General features: G+C 46.3%; 1 protein-coding gene across 1 annotated transcript in view; it reads right to left on the bottom strand.

Moving 5' to 3' along the window:
- Positions 1 to 14075: 14075 nt before the first annotated feature.
- Positions 14076 to 14816, bottom strand: part of SLC49A4 (solute carrier family 49 member 4) — a 65341-nt gene continuing 64600 nt past the window's right edge. Inside the window, exon 9 of the mRNA XM_054381318.1 lies at positions 14076 to 14222. Within this exon, the coding sequence (XP_054237293.1) occupies positions 14107 to 14222 (116 nt within the window). The 3' untranslated portion in view covers positions 14076 to 14106. The remainder of the gene's footprint in view (positions 14223 to 14816) is intronic.

The following is a 14816-nucleotide window of genomic DNA, read 5'->3' as shown; positions in this document are numbered from 1 at the left end:
CATCTTCTTAGCACTCACCCTTTAAGTATTTATAAACCTGAAAAGGTCACCCCTTAGTCTCCCTTTAGTCTCCTCTTCTCCAAGCTGAAAAGCCCCAGCTCCCTCAGTCTGACTGTTGGAGTACAGCTCCATGCCAAACATGGGGTGCATTGGGAAAATGATAAGGTGCCTAAAGGAGATAAAATCAAATCTATCTAAAATTCGGGGTGCAAATCCACACCCAGTTCTGCAGTATGCATCTCCCTTCTGTCCCCAGCTCTGCATCTCCACCCATGACAACAAGGACACTACTGCTCACTCCCCACACTGGGAGAGTGGGTGGCTGCAGCCAGCAAAAGCACACTTGTCTTCTGCAGAGCCTTTCAGGTGTACATGCTCAGCTGCAGTGAAAGCCTATGGCTGCTCCTTCTCAAGCCCTACATACTGATGTGAAAAGTTATAAAAAGCTGAGGGACACATTTTGATTGAAGGATGATTGTAGCCTCGTATTGAAGAACGTTATGGCTCTTGTTGCATTTATTAATCAAAGTAAAGACCATGAAAAGTGACAGAGTCAGGAACATTTTAGTTTATGTTCCGATACAGCTCAGGACTTATATTGAAGTTTCATACAGAAAATTACACCATAATGTCATAAAAAATAGATTGGATTACTAATAACCTGAAACGTGCTACACCTGCATACATAATACTTTAATCCTACTAAATCATAAGCTATCCTTTGGGTGTTTTCATATTCTCAAGTGTGCATACAGGAATTTCTTTTCAATGCAGACCATTAAAAAGTAATTGAGAGGCACAAGATCAGTAAAAACAAACTTGCTGCGAATAAGATGGATTTTTCCCCCGGTTGGTTTGCAGGATAACGCAGGGATGCCATTTCTGAATGGGTTTGTTTTCCATCAAGACACCTCTGCACACAATTAGAGCAAAGTACCATGTTGGAACCTAGTTCCAATTTCCTTAAAATCTGTCCACCACACCTTTTTTTTCCCCTAGATGCTAATTTGACTACTTAACATAACAAGGTTCACTTGTAGCCCCAATGCACTTTGTTCTCTCACCTTGGGTTCATCCCAGCCTTTTCCCTCTTTAATTCTTAACTGTGTGTACTAAGTACTGAAAGCCATTACCATGCAGCTTCCCTATTAGTTTTCTATTAAACCAAAGCCTTGAGGCTGTGCTGCTGGTGGTGGGCTGCCAAGCAGCACCTGCTGCCCACAGGGTTTGCTGGGGAGCACCTGCAGCAGTGTGGGCAAATGCCCTGTGGCCTCCCTCCAACCTGCTTTTGGCAGTGCTTGGAGGTGTGAGCAAAGGAAAAGGAACAAGCAGAAGGCTCCTTGTCATTCATATCTACATGTTCCCTCTCTGCAGTAAATGCTTTAGGAACAGCCTGAGCCAGGTGCTGCAGTGACAAACTACTTCTGTCCTTGTCCACCACACAAAACCCTTTTGCTGGTGTTTTCCTGGTGTTTTCTTCTCCATCGAGGGCTGAAGAGATTGATGGCTGTGGGGTGCTTGCCTGGGGGAGGGCACGGCCCTTAACTCAGTGTTATGGAGGAAAGGAAGGGCAGTTCAACATCAGTGGCTGTGAAAACACTAGAGCAGGAACTTGGATGAATTTGTAACCACGGCAGAGCGGCTGAGCAGCTGTGTATTGGCACCAGGGTGTTATCAAGAGCAAGTTGCATCAAAGTTAATTTCCTCCTCTGACCAGGCAGATAGCACCAAAACAAATATCCTGCAGCCTGATTTTTAACAAGGCCTTTGACTCTCTGGTTGTCATTGTGCAGACCCCGTTCTTGGAAAGCAGACAGGCCATAGCAACAACAACAAACTCCTCCAAATGGGTTTCCTATTGCCATTCCCAACACCTCAGTCCCCAATCAGGACATAATCACAAGCTCTAGCTCTGACTCCTGTATTTCTTTTCTCATGCAGGCATTTTTCTCAGCATTTTGCTGTTGTGGGCAGTCATGGGGACAGTCCCTGAGTCAGCTGAAATCAGCTCATTGCAGCCACTGCAGCCCAGAGCTCAACACAGAGCTCAGCCCAGAGCCTGCACCCCCTCAATGGGAGGGTCAACACACTCTGGCAAAAGCAGCACTTCCCATGGTGTCTCCTGTGGTTTTCCCCCTCAAGTGTACAGCCAAGAGACTGCATGCTCTGCTCCCAAACACACAGCTCAGTTACCAATCCTTGGGAGATTCACTAAAAATGCTGTTTCACTAACAGCTGAAATGCATTTTGACATGGTTTGTTTTGTTCATTCATAAAAAGCCACTCATGGAGTTGTCACTGCACCTTCTCTTTAAAAAAAGCTGAGGTTCAAATCAATCAAGAAGGTGCAGAGTTCAGTACTGCCCAAGTCTGCTTCCAGAAGAAAAAAATCCAACATAACCCTATTACACACACTCCCCCACACCCACCCTCCCCTCTCTCAGCATGTGGGAGAAGGACAGAGAATAAATTCCTTACCTCATCAAAAATGGTGAGAGTCAGACTCTGAGGACAAGACATCAGCCCATTTCCCAGGACACCCCACACGGAGCCCATCTTTCGCCAGGTTTCAATCCTTCAGTCTGCTTACAATTTCTGTTGGAGAAAGGACTGAATGAGACAAAGGTAATTTTGCTTGTTGAGATAAAAATGTGAGGCTGGTTTGCAGCAGGAGGCTGGGGGTATTATTGCCTCTTCCTGCTTTGCCTTGCTATGCTCAAAGGGCAGGTTAACCTTACCCTTCCTTTGTTGTGACTGACTCTACCTTGGCCACCTCATGGCAGCAACTCAAGCACATACAATATTAGCTTGCTCTCATTTTAAAACTATAAAGGCCAGAAGGAAACCTTTGCATCCACCTGTCAGCACCATGGTTTGTATCTGCAGAACACAGGAAACAGAACTTGTCAGGTCGTTGCAATGACAGAAGCAGATCTGGTACCCAGAAGTTCCTCCTGACTGTGGAGCGCTTTGCTGAGGAGCTGTGCCCTACTGCTGTCACGCTTCAGAATAAGTTTTCTGGAGATTTTGAAGGTCAAACTTCACAGTCCATGAACCGGCAATTAGCTGGAAGCAAAAAGTGGTCCTGGCCTTCCATCACTCTGGAGCTAGTGTGACACCTCCCAGACCTGGGGTTAACATCGACCATGGTGAACAGCAACAGGCTGTTGAGGTTCGATCCATCTAACCTTGCTGTATTCTTTCAATTTTAAACCTCCCATAGTCATTTCCTCGCTGTCGTGGAAATAATGGTGCCTGCAATGGATTGCTCCCCTCTGGAGCGCAGGGTAATGAAGAGCCATCAGGAACGGCTGATGTTTCCGTGACGTGAGGCGGCGCTGGCCACGGAGAAGGCTGCTCCCATTTGTGCTGCACTTCATTTACTGTCACGAGCAAGCGCTCTGTGTGAGAGCGCAGCCTGAACACTGCCACACTCGCATTACCTCCCTGGCAGGAGCCACATTATTGTTTTCTGTTTCCACATTTCTTAGCAACAACATTTTTTGTTCATAGGTTTCTTCATAGGAGCTCAGCTCAAACGATTTTTTTTGTGTTGTACCCAATTTGCATGCTGACTTACATCAGCCTGTCCAGGAGCGAGAGCCTCACTTTCTGCCTGAAAGCCTCCTGGCAATTACTGCTGTCTTCTGCTGATCCATCACTCATCTGGTGCTGGAGGAAACAAACCCCACTGCCTGGCAAAGGCTGCCCATCCCAGGGAGCAGCTCAGTCCCTGGCAGTCCTTGCCATGCTGGGTGCTGTCACAGCCAGGGAAGGTCTGGAGCTATTAAGTATGGACTTGTGCTTTTGCCAACCATCCCAGAAACCCACAGTCCTACCCTAGCCAAGGTAGAGTCATCTTAAAGTACCACATGATGTATGAGGTAGGACAAGCTGCGATGCTTTAGCATAGGCAAAGGCCTTTTCTAAAAAGCTGTCCCAAAAGTTGCTTTTTTTCTGCACTTTGTGGCAGGTGAAGTCACTGCATGAGGCTGTGCTGTTTTAGTTGACATTTCTTCTGCTCACCACAAACCTTTCAGAGCTGCCTTTTGCCCACCAGTGGTGTATTTTCAGCACCAAAACTCAGCTGTAAGGTTCCATCTATAATCCCAGCCCTGGGCTGTGCAATCATAGGCAGGTTTAGGAGACCTCCTGGGGACAGTATGAGGTTCAGAACACGGTGGGGTCAGTTTCTTGGCTGCCAGCACTTCCTCTGTCTGCACTTCCCTGAGCCCCACTCACTGAGGTCCCACCAAAGTGGTATTTCCCTGTGTACTGCCCATGGGGAGTTTTGTATCCCATGCCTACTTCTTTTTAGTGCCTGAGCTGGGTAGTTATCGTGGCCATATGGCTGTAGTCAGGCAGACAGATGGACAGACAGACAAATGGATAAACTTACTTATGGCAGTCCTTGCAGCCCACAGGGAAGGAGTCCAGCCCATCATGGTGCCACAAGTGGAGTCTTTCTAGCCCTGGAATCTGCCTGCAAATACAGAGCAAAGCACAAAGCTCCTAAAAAGAAACCTTGCTGCAGCCATGGGGCTTTCTCCATGGGGCTCTGTCCTTTGACCAAAGGCTGCCCCACCACCATGTTCCCATGGTCATTTGGTTTCTGAAGTGTTAAAATGGTTTTTGCAGACCTTATCCAAGAATGATTTCACTGGGTGACTGAGAGAGGAGAGCAAGCTGCTCCTGGCAGCTTGTGTGAGGAGTCCTGGCACAGTGCACATTCTTGGGCTTCCCCTCTACCTGGCTCAAACCTAAATTGGAGCAAAAGAAAAATCCCCTGGTTGCAAGTTTGTGCTCATAGAATGGTGGGTGCAGAGTAACATCGGTGGTGTGCATCACCAGGTGAAGGCTAACACCTTGGTCCCCCATGAGACTCCTTGGCTGCAGCCCAAACCATGTCCCCATAGCAAGGAAAGCACTGCAGCCACTCAGCCCTTGCAACCCCTGGCAGGAGACTACAGGCAGGTCTACCTGGGGCCTCCTTCCCCAGCATCAGCATCCCCTGGCACTGGGCTGCAGCCCTGAGATGCCCAAACACCCACATCCAGCCTTTACAAGTGGCCCTGACTTTCCCCTGCAGGCCACTGGATGTGAGCTATCTGTGAGTGGCTGCTCCACACCTGGACACAGGTAGGTACAACACCAAATGCCTGCACGCAGCCCAGCCCCCAGCACAGCTGCTCTCAGAGGTCTTGTCTGTCACATGTACCTCCAGTATGGTCAGAGAGGGAAGCACCCAGCAAGGATATGCAGATCAGGAAAGAGAATCAACATCATTTCTATGCCAGGGAAACAGCAGATTTCAACCACAGCAAAGACAAAATAGAAGCCTAGTAAAAAAAAAAACAAACAAAAAAAACAAACCTCTAAGAAATAAAGAGCAGAGGGAGGTTACCAACACAGAAAAGCACATCAGGGATCTGAGATGGACCTCAGCTCTCACGGCCCAAGGGATGGAGATTTCCAGAATACTGCCAAGATAAATATTACCAGGAACTCTATCATTAGAGGAGCCTTAAGCTCCCATATATAGCCTGGAAAGAGACTGTTGCTAAGAATAGTGGGGCCCAGATATTCCATGATACCAGAGTTGACAGATTTCTTCCCAGCACTAATAGGACGGGAGGCTATTTTAAACTTGCCCTGGTAACTAGTAAGGGCGTTACTGAAGAGCTGCTCCGAGAAAATAAACATGGATCAAGAGATGCTGGGTTGGACCCTTCTCAAGTGACTGCAGGATAAACACAAGGAAGGCTATTATAAAGGGTCTGTCTTCCAAAAGCCAGGCATTAATGGTGGAAACCAGCAAAATCAAATGGCTTGCAGTATCCTGAGCTGCAAAATGAGATGGGGCATGAAATCCAAGTGGGGGCAAGTATGGAGGGGCAGTGGGAGCTGCCATCGCTGCCAGCTCCATCCCTTCCCTCAAGTCTCCTGCTTGCTGGGGCTCCTCTGCCTCAAACCACCTCCTGGATCTCTTGGTATGCAGGGACCCTCTGTCCAGCAGCAGTGCCAGCCCCCCACCCTAAAACCACACCAAAAGTGATGGAAATGTTTCTGTTGGTTGGGTTGGTCTTTAGGTGAGGCTACACTCATTCAGCCTCAGCAATACTCATTGTATAGCAGCATCTGCAGTGGCTTCCAGTGATAACAGAAATTAATTACCCCCCTGCATTTTCTTTTTTTTTTTTTTTTTAACTAATGACCATTGATGTCCATACATCTGAGCAACCTCTTTAATGTGCAACAACCAGCAGGTACAGTACCACTCACTTCAGGGTCAGATTCCAGTTCTAAAAATAAATAACACAGTGGGTGTGTTACATAGACAAGTACATAGTGGCTTCAATGTTCTTTTCTTAAAAATAAAAATACACCACATTGGAATATTGCATATAAAAAGTACAATTTGTCCCAAAATAACATTTTACCCAATCATTAAAAAAATTATAAAAGTAAAATGCATACAAACTGCAATAAAACAGCCTTACAGGTTGAGGATCATTTACAAAGATGCTCTCCAACATGTTAAGCCTCCTTCCTTCTCAGTAGGTTCATGCAGCTCAAAAACCCCCAACTGCTATGTGCATCATATAACTCAAAGCTGCTTTTCCCACTTTATCAAGTACTTGTTTCTAAAATGCACAGCGGAAGACATTAAACTTGGTAGGGGAAAGAGAGATTTAATCTAGCAAATACCACAGGCAGAGAAAACAAAACATACCTGGGAAATACATCCTTGTTCTGGGGGCAAGCAGCAGCCAGCAGTTGGTGACCCATGGGGATGCCCTGTGGTTCTGCTGGGTTTGCTTGACTGGGGTGACAGGTGGCAGGGCAGGGAGGAGAGGTGTAGGCAGAAGAGGTGCAGACAGAGATGGGGGTGAGTGAACCAACAGCATTTTTGCATAGTGGCTTTGATTGCTCCAGGGTGTTCAGCAAGCACTAGATACTGGCCAGGGCCATGGCAGCCCCAATTGCTCTGGGCAGGGCAGGTCTCTGAGCATCCCTTCCTTAAACACAACTATCTCCCACCAGTTTGTTGAGGTTACCTGTCCTTCAGGAGGGGGCTCCCATCCAAATAATGCTGTCTATGCCTTGCAGAATGTGTTGGCCAGGTGGAAAAAAACAGGGTCTGCATTCCCCACAGAAGTCTCAAGGCTGAGAACACACAGCCCATTAACCAGGGCACTTCCCAGCCCCTTCTCCAGCCTCCACAGCATGGCCCAGGCATGAGCATCTCCTGCCCAAGCCCCTGAGTAGCTCTGTGACTGAGCTAGTACAGTGTCCAGGCTCTTGCTACCTGTCCCAGCATCACATAAACCTGTATGTCCCCCTGCAAAGGAAACCATGGGGCTGGGGTTTTTCTGGTTTTTACTAACAGATGGACTAAGATTGGAGAAGTGGCATAAGCCTAAAGGGAAAAGCACCCCACAAAGAAAAAAATGTTTTGCTCGTGGTGTTTTCTCTATGTAGTGATACAAAGCAAGTGCAGCAAGCCTGTCCAGATACAAAACATGGAGAAATCACATGGGGGAAGCAGGCAGGGAAAGAGACCAGAGAAGAAGCTGTTACTGCAAGTTCCACCTGCCTTCTCTGCCACACCTTGGGAAACCAACACTCCTACACCATGTCCCACAGCCAGAGCTGCTCCTGTGGCACAAAGCATGTCCTGGACAAAGTGAAGGACACAACCTCATCTTTGAGGAAGTCAAAAATGAGACTCTGCTGAAACTGGGCTGCAGAAGACAGGCCTCCTGCACAAATAACTTTGGCACCTACCAGCATAGTGCCTTCTGGCATCCTGGCTCCAGTGCTTCCCTTCTCAGGCCCTGCCCCAATTGCTGGCCCTGGCCTGGGCATGAAGCTTTCCACAGTGCTGCTGGGGGATGAATGGCAGCAGGAGCTCTGGAGCTGTGGAAGCAGGTCCACACCCCAGGTGGGCATGAATTGCTTCAAACACATTGTGATCCCAAGAAAAAGACAGGAGCCAGCACATCTGTGCAAATATTTGCTTTTGCTTGTCAAAACTTTGGACAGAGTTACATTTCTTCCTCTATTTATTAGCTTCAGCTGTCTTGAATCACAAACTGCAAAAACTGCAAGCAGATTGACATCATCCTCTGACTTTACTGGGGCTGTTGCCTGCTCTGGAGCAGTTCTCTGAAATGACACTGCTGGAGAAGGCAAGGAAGTTACTCCTGTGCCACCTACAAGCCACTGTGCAGCAGTAGTGACTGCAGGGAAGTGAACAAAGCCTGTGTTGATGCTTACAATCTCTGACAGGAGAAGCAGTGAGCCTGGAGACCACCCCTCTGTTGGAAGGGAGGCAGCAGACAGGAGGCATATTTTCCCCTGCATGCACTCCCCTCCTCATCCCAGCCCCAGTGCTGGTTCCCACGGAAGACAATGAAGGTTTTGTTCTTCCAGGCAGGGTCAGCATCAACCCTTGCACGAGTGTGCACCCCTGAGCACCCCTGCACTCCCCACATCCCCACTCATCAAGCCTTTAACGAGGCTGAGAACAGCAGCACCAGCATCCAATACCAAACTGTCACCAATACTCAGGAATGCCTTCCCACCAGGGCAGCAGCTGTCTTGCCAAGGTACTGCAACGACTCATGGTCAGCCTAAAAGAAATCCCCCCCTCCCCAAACTAATGGAACACAAAAATGTCTTTGTCATAGACACCTACTAGTATTTGCAAGGGACCCACCAGAAGAAATGAACAATTAAGCCCTGCTCCCACTGCATCACTGGACAGTTACAACCACTCTGCAAACTGTGCTGTTTCCATTCATATCTCAGTCAATCCTCACAATTAAATGGCTCCTCTCTCTCCAGGAACAGCCTATATGCCTATCAACCAATTCAGCTGGTTTATATTGCAGGGTAAGCCTCTGTAGTCACTTGCTAAGTTTACTGTAGAACAAGCCAGGCATTAGCATCCTTGTCACCACAAAACTTCAAATTTTCTATGGATTTGATCAACTCAAGGCAACATTCAGGCTTTGAAATGGCCTGCAGCACAATCCTCCCCAGGACCCCAGCCCTTACTCAATCCATCAGCCTGGTGCTCCCCTGCATTACCAGTGTGAACACTGATGCAGGCAAATTATAGTCTGCTCATAACAGCTTATCTGCTCACATATGTGCAAACCCCTTTGGATCTGCACATCTTCCAGACTGCATAATTTTTCAAAAAATTACTATTATTATGTATATTAAGTACATGGTTAGCCAACCCATCCTTCTAAAAATCACTGCCTTTATGTATGAAGTACATGGTCAGCCAACCCATCCCTCTACAAAAGTCACTATTTTAATGTATTTGGGACATGGTTGGCCAACTCCTCCCTCTAAAACAATGCTGCAAATGGAGCCTACATCTATCAAGCCTGAGCTTCCTCAGCAGCAGCACGAAAGCTAGCACAGCACTGCAGCTCGCAAGAGGAAAAGCCACCAGCACTGGAACCAGAACTGAGAGCTGCTACTAAGCCAAACAGAAGCCTAAGCAACTGCCCATACTTAAAATAAAGCTGTTCAGAGGGAGCAGTCACTCCAGAGCATCCTTCCCAGTATTTTCAACACAAAACACAGCATTTATATGTTAGGAGGCTCAGGGCTGATGGGAAAAAGTGCTCCTCAGGGTTGTGAACTTAGAGGCCATGAAGAAAAGCCAATGTTGTGACTTCCCAGGGCACCTTCTTCTGGTAGGAAATCACAGGCCAATGCTGGCTGCTCTGCAGCAGTGCAAAGAAATGCCTCACTGAGATAAAAAAACCCACAAACAACCCACAACATTCTGACTGACTCAGAAGTTAGAGACTTGGAACTCCACTAATTGATAAGAAAAATGCTGACTGGTTTGAGTCTATTCCGCACTACTGCCAACTGTACCAGCATGGCTTAGGGCTCTCCCTGCAGCCTCAAACTCTAATTTCCAAGAGGCACACTTATTCTGGCAGCTTGGACCCTTAGTAAATCCAAACAAGAGTGGACCTGGTGATAACCTTTATCCAAAAAAATATTCCTGCAAGTAGAGTTGGATTACTGACACACTGGGGATTGCTCCTCCACAGACAGATGCTGGACACAGATGGGGATAAAATATTTTTCAGAGGTCTCAACAAGTCCATTTTCAAATGTCACCTCCATCCTGAACTGGACCTGCTAATTAATAAAATCCTGAAGCCCAAACACTGCACGTGGAACGCAGCAGTGTTCTGCACAACTTCATATCATCTAGGAGTAATCCTTTGGTTTCTGCTCAGGCAGGTATCCATCAGACTTGATGGGACTTTGGCTGAGCCCTAACCTGTGCCAACAGCCCTGGCGTGTGTCTCCAGCAGAGTCCTGTGCTGGAGGATCACTCTGTGCTGGATAATGTCTCTGTTTTGGTGCAGAGGCATTGAGGGCTGCAATTAAGACCATAGCCTACAGTGCCCAAGACAGACACAGTGTACTGGGTTTGTGCAGTAAGGTTCTGGTAGCAGACAGGCTACATGGGTGACTTCTGTAAGAAGTTGCCAGAAGCTTCCCCTGTGTCTGACAGAGCCAATGCCAGCCAGCTCCAAGCAGGACCCACCACTGGCCAAGGCTGAGCCCATCAGCAAGGGCAGCAGTGCCTCTGGGATAACAAATTTAAGGTGAGGAAACTGCTGCGCAACAGCAGCCAGAAGAGAGGAGTGAGAATGCGTGAAAGGAAACACTCTGCAGACACCAAAGTCAGTGAAGAAAGAGTGGGAAGAGGTGCCTCATGGGGAAGATCATGATAAAGCAGGTTGTCCTTTGGCGGCCCATGGAAGTTAACAATAAATCAGATCCCTCTGCAGGCCATGAAGGACCCCATGCTGGAACAGGTGTTCTCCCAAAAGAGGGTGTGACCCTGTGGTAAGCCTACTGGAGCAGCCTCCAGGCAGGACCTGTGGAGAGAGGAGCCCATGCTGGAGCAGATTCGCTGGCAGGAGTTGTCACACCGTGGGAGACTCCGGAAGGACTTCACTCTCTGGAAGGGACCCATGTTGGAGCAGTCTGAAGAATTGTAACCCATGGGAAGGACTCACATTGGGGAAGTTCATGGAGTACTGTCTCCTGTGGAAGGGACCCCCACACAGGACACAGAGCATAAGGAGTCCTCTCCCTAAAGAGAAAGGAGCAGTGGAGGCAACATACAACGAACTGATTAGAATTCCCATTGCCCATTCCTGAAGGTAGAGAAAATCAGAAGTTAAGTGAAGCCCAGGAAGAAGAGTTGGGGGAAAGGTGTTTCAAGACTTGGGTATGTTTCTCATTACCCTGCTACTCTGATCTGATTGGTAATAAATTAAACAAGTTTCCCCGATTTGAGACTGTTTTTCAAATTCATGGTAATTACTGAGTGATCTCTTCCTGCACCTAACCCATGAGCCTTTCATTATACTTTCTCTCCCATGTCCAGCTGAAGAGAGGAGTGTTAGAGCAGCTCTGGTGGGGATCTGGTGTCCATCTGGGGTCAACCCACTGCACTCAGAAACTTCTACCACAGCATCAAGGTTCGGAAACACAGTGAGCAATTTACATAGACTCATAAAAACAATCAGTAGGGTTTAACACAAGATATTCACTCTTCTGCCCTGGCTGTAGAGAAAGCCTGCATCTGGCAGCATTGAAAAATATTTTAAATTGTTCAATGCTTTCTGGAACAGAGGCAGGATAGGTTGTAGTCTGAATACTGCCTGAAGTGCTTCTCTCCATGTTAAAATAGTGATGACAGTGAAAGGATCAGAAATCTCCATCCCTCGGGACAGTGCCCGAGCTGTGCAATTTTTATCTTAATATAGCTACAGTAAATTGTAGGAGCAGAGCTCTGAAGAGCCATCCGAGCTTGCCATTCTGCCATGACAATGCAACTCCAATCAGACTCTTGGCAAGTGATCCCTGGTTTCAGAAGACAATAGGTAGCAGCAGCTACTGGATACTGAAACTTTTCCAGGCACTAAAACATAGTAAAAAAGAAGTTGGACAGTTAATACCATTGTCTGAAAATGGTAAGAGAATGATGCCAGCCGATCTGAATGTGCTGTTAAAATTGATTTAGTTATCCCAGTGTGAGTTAGCTCCGTTTCTGCAGAGCCTGCTCAGAGACAGAAAAGATCATTTAGGAGCTGATACAGGCAACGAGCAAAGTCAATTTTCTGTTACTTCAGAAAATACATCCACTGTTCTGAAAACATAAAAGCAGAGAAGAGCTTGTTTTATTTTACTGTGCAGGTACACTCCTGAGTTAAAGGTATTGGTGGCACAGTCCCTCTGCAGAGGAGAGCAGACAGCATGAACGGATCCATGTCTGAAAGGCAGTGCCCACTTCAGGGTTTATTCAATGAGCTTACAGTCCTGGTGTCACCCCTGGGGTGGCAGAGAAGAGCCCCACACGGGAGCAAAGGGTGTTTGATTCAGACTTCTACGGAGCAGAACCCTGCACACCAGCCTCTCCAACAGGTGCACACCCCACTGAAATAAAATTGTTATGATAAGAAATCATTCACCCCTGAAAAAAAAACATGGTGCAGACAGGCTACGTATGCACTCCCGTTCACAGCAGTGACTGGTTTGGTTACAAACAGTGCCATACCACCATTCAGAGACATGATTACTTAAAATAAGCCTATGTAAACACACACCCTTATGTAACTTATATATAAAAGAGAGAGATATATATATAAGTTTTATTTGTGTATACATAGATATAAATACACACACACGGACACACATCCCTAACAAAGCACAGAACACACGCACTCACACAGAAATATTGTAAATGATGCTGAACTGAAACCTAAAAATATCATTAAGAAATTATTAGCACATTTAAAATTGAGTTAAAAAAAACTATTCAAAGTGTCTTTAATATTTACGTTCAAGTAAGGGCCAGAAGGACCACAGATTAGCACTGATAAAAAGAGCTGGCATCGTATTTCCCACATTATGCCAAAACTCAAGTTATTTCTCATTGTCATCTTGCCATCAGGGTACCTCCTCAACTAGAAAGGTGTTTTGTTTTTTTTTTCCCCCCACGAAATAGTGACTTTAAAGAATTGGGTTAACAAGGAGTATTGTTTAGGCACCCTCAATCATAAACTAATCCTAAAAACCATGCACACCTTAGAGTATAAGAAATGAGAACTAGTGGGATGTAAGACAGCCACACCCACAGTACTCAGTGGCACAAACAGGTCTTCACAGTAAAAAAAGGTAGTACTGGAAACGGGGGATGAAAAGGTGACACAGTGGTGGCCTTTTAACAGCAATATTTACCAAGAGTGACCCTCCAGTAAACTTCTGCCATACCACAGATACTCCATATTCAGGAGACACAGAACCATGGTGGCATTTCAGAGGCAACTGTGGGTGCAAGTTGAGTTTCAGTGGCTGCTAAAAGCTACTGTTTACATGTGCTCCAGGGTGACAACAAAAACCTCTAACAACACTGCAAGGATTGTTTGGGATATTTAGTATGGCTAAACCCCTTGGTACCAGTGTCTTCTATCAGAAATCATTTCATTAGAATGTAAAAATAGTGTTTTAGCTTAACTGTTTAATGGACATCAATTATATAAACGACTAGTAATCTTTTTAAAAGAGAGATCTTAAAAAAAATAAGTTCTTTTTGTCGTTTTAATTTCCTTTTGTTAAGATCATTCATTATTTCTATTCTGATAAAAGACTCTGAAGATGCCTGGTACCCTGGTGTGCATAACTGTGAGTCAGCAGGCACACACACCTCACACACAGACACACACACAACTGTACATGTACACCTCGCTGCTCCATCAACAGCCTTTTAAATAGAGAGCCCCAGCTCCTGCACCAGGACTTGTACATCAGATATACTCTCTTTGTGCATTTCAGCATCATTATCACCATTCAAGTTCCACGTTTATCCAAAATCAAGGTGGTCTTGAACCTAAGAACAGCCTGTCCCTCACCCTCTCTAACAAAGCCACGATTAGAGTCTCACAGTCTTTGTTTTCCTGCTGTTCAGTTGTGCAAATCCAGGCAGAAGTGCAGACTGCAAAGCTGGCTTCCAGTCTCTTCCAATCTCTCACCAGTCCACTGTTATCACACAGAGACGACGACGTCGAGATAGAGTCTGTCGTAGGACTCACGGAAGCACAGGATGAGAAGCAGGCTGAGCAGACATGATCCTGGCAGGCACCAGTTGAACCAGGAAAACTCTGCAATGCAGAAAACAATCCCGACCTCAGAGTTATCAAACACGTTCCTTGTTTAAAGTGACCAAAACTTTGACTGATGGTGAATTTGAGGGAGAGACTGCTGTGTTCTGAACAAAATCCTGACAGAGCTTCACTGGCAGACGATTAACATGGTCTGTGAGACTTCCCCACGAATGTCTTATGTATATATAAAGTGTTATTTATATATATATAAAAATATAAAAGTGTGATTGATATATATATATAAATACAAAAAAGTATATATATATATATATAAAACTATATATATATCACCACATAGTATATATATATATGCACACATATATATGTATACGTAAGACCTTGGAGTCCTAGTGGACAGCAAATTCTCCGTGGGACAACAATGTGCCCTTGTGGCCAAGAAAGCCAATGGGATCCTGGGATGTATCAAGAAAAGTGTGTCCAGCAGGTCTAGGGAGGTTCTTCTCCCCATCTACTCTGCTCTGGTGAGACCACACCTGGAATACTGTGTCCGGTTTTGGGCTCCCCAGTTCAAGAGACCTGCTGGAGAGAATCCAATGGAGAGCCATGAGGATGGCTAGGGTACTTGAGCAT

Source organism: Indicator indicator, chromosome 5 (genome assembly GCF_027791375.1).
Source record: "Indicator indicator isolate 239-I01 chromosome 5, UM_Iind_1.1, whole genome shotgun sequence".
In the NCBI taxonomy this organism is placed as follows: Eukaryota; Metazoa; Chordata; class Aves; order Piciformes; family Indicatoridae; genus Indicator; species Indicator indicator.
Note: the sequence above shows the minus strand (reverse complement) of the source record. Positions and strands in the feature narration are given on the sequence as shown.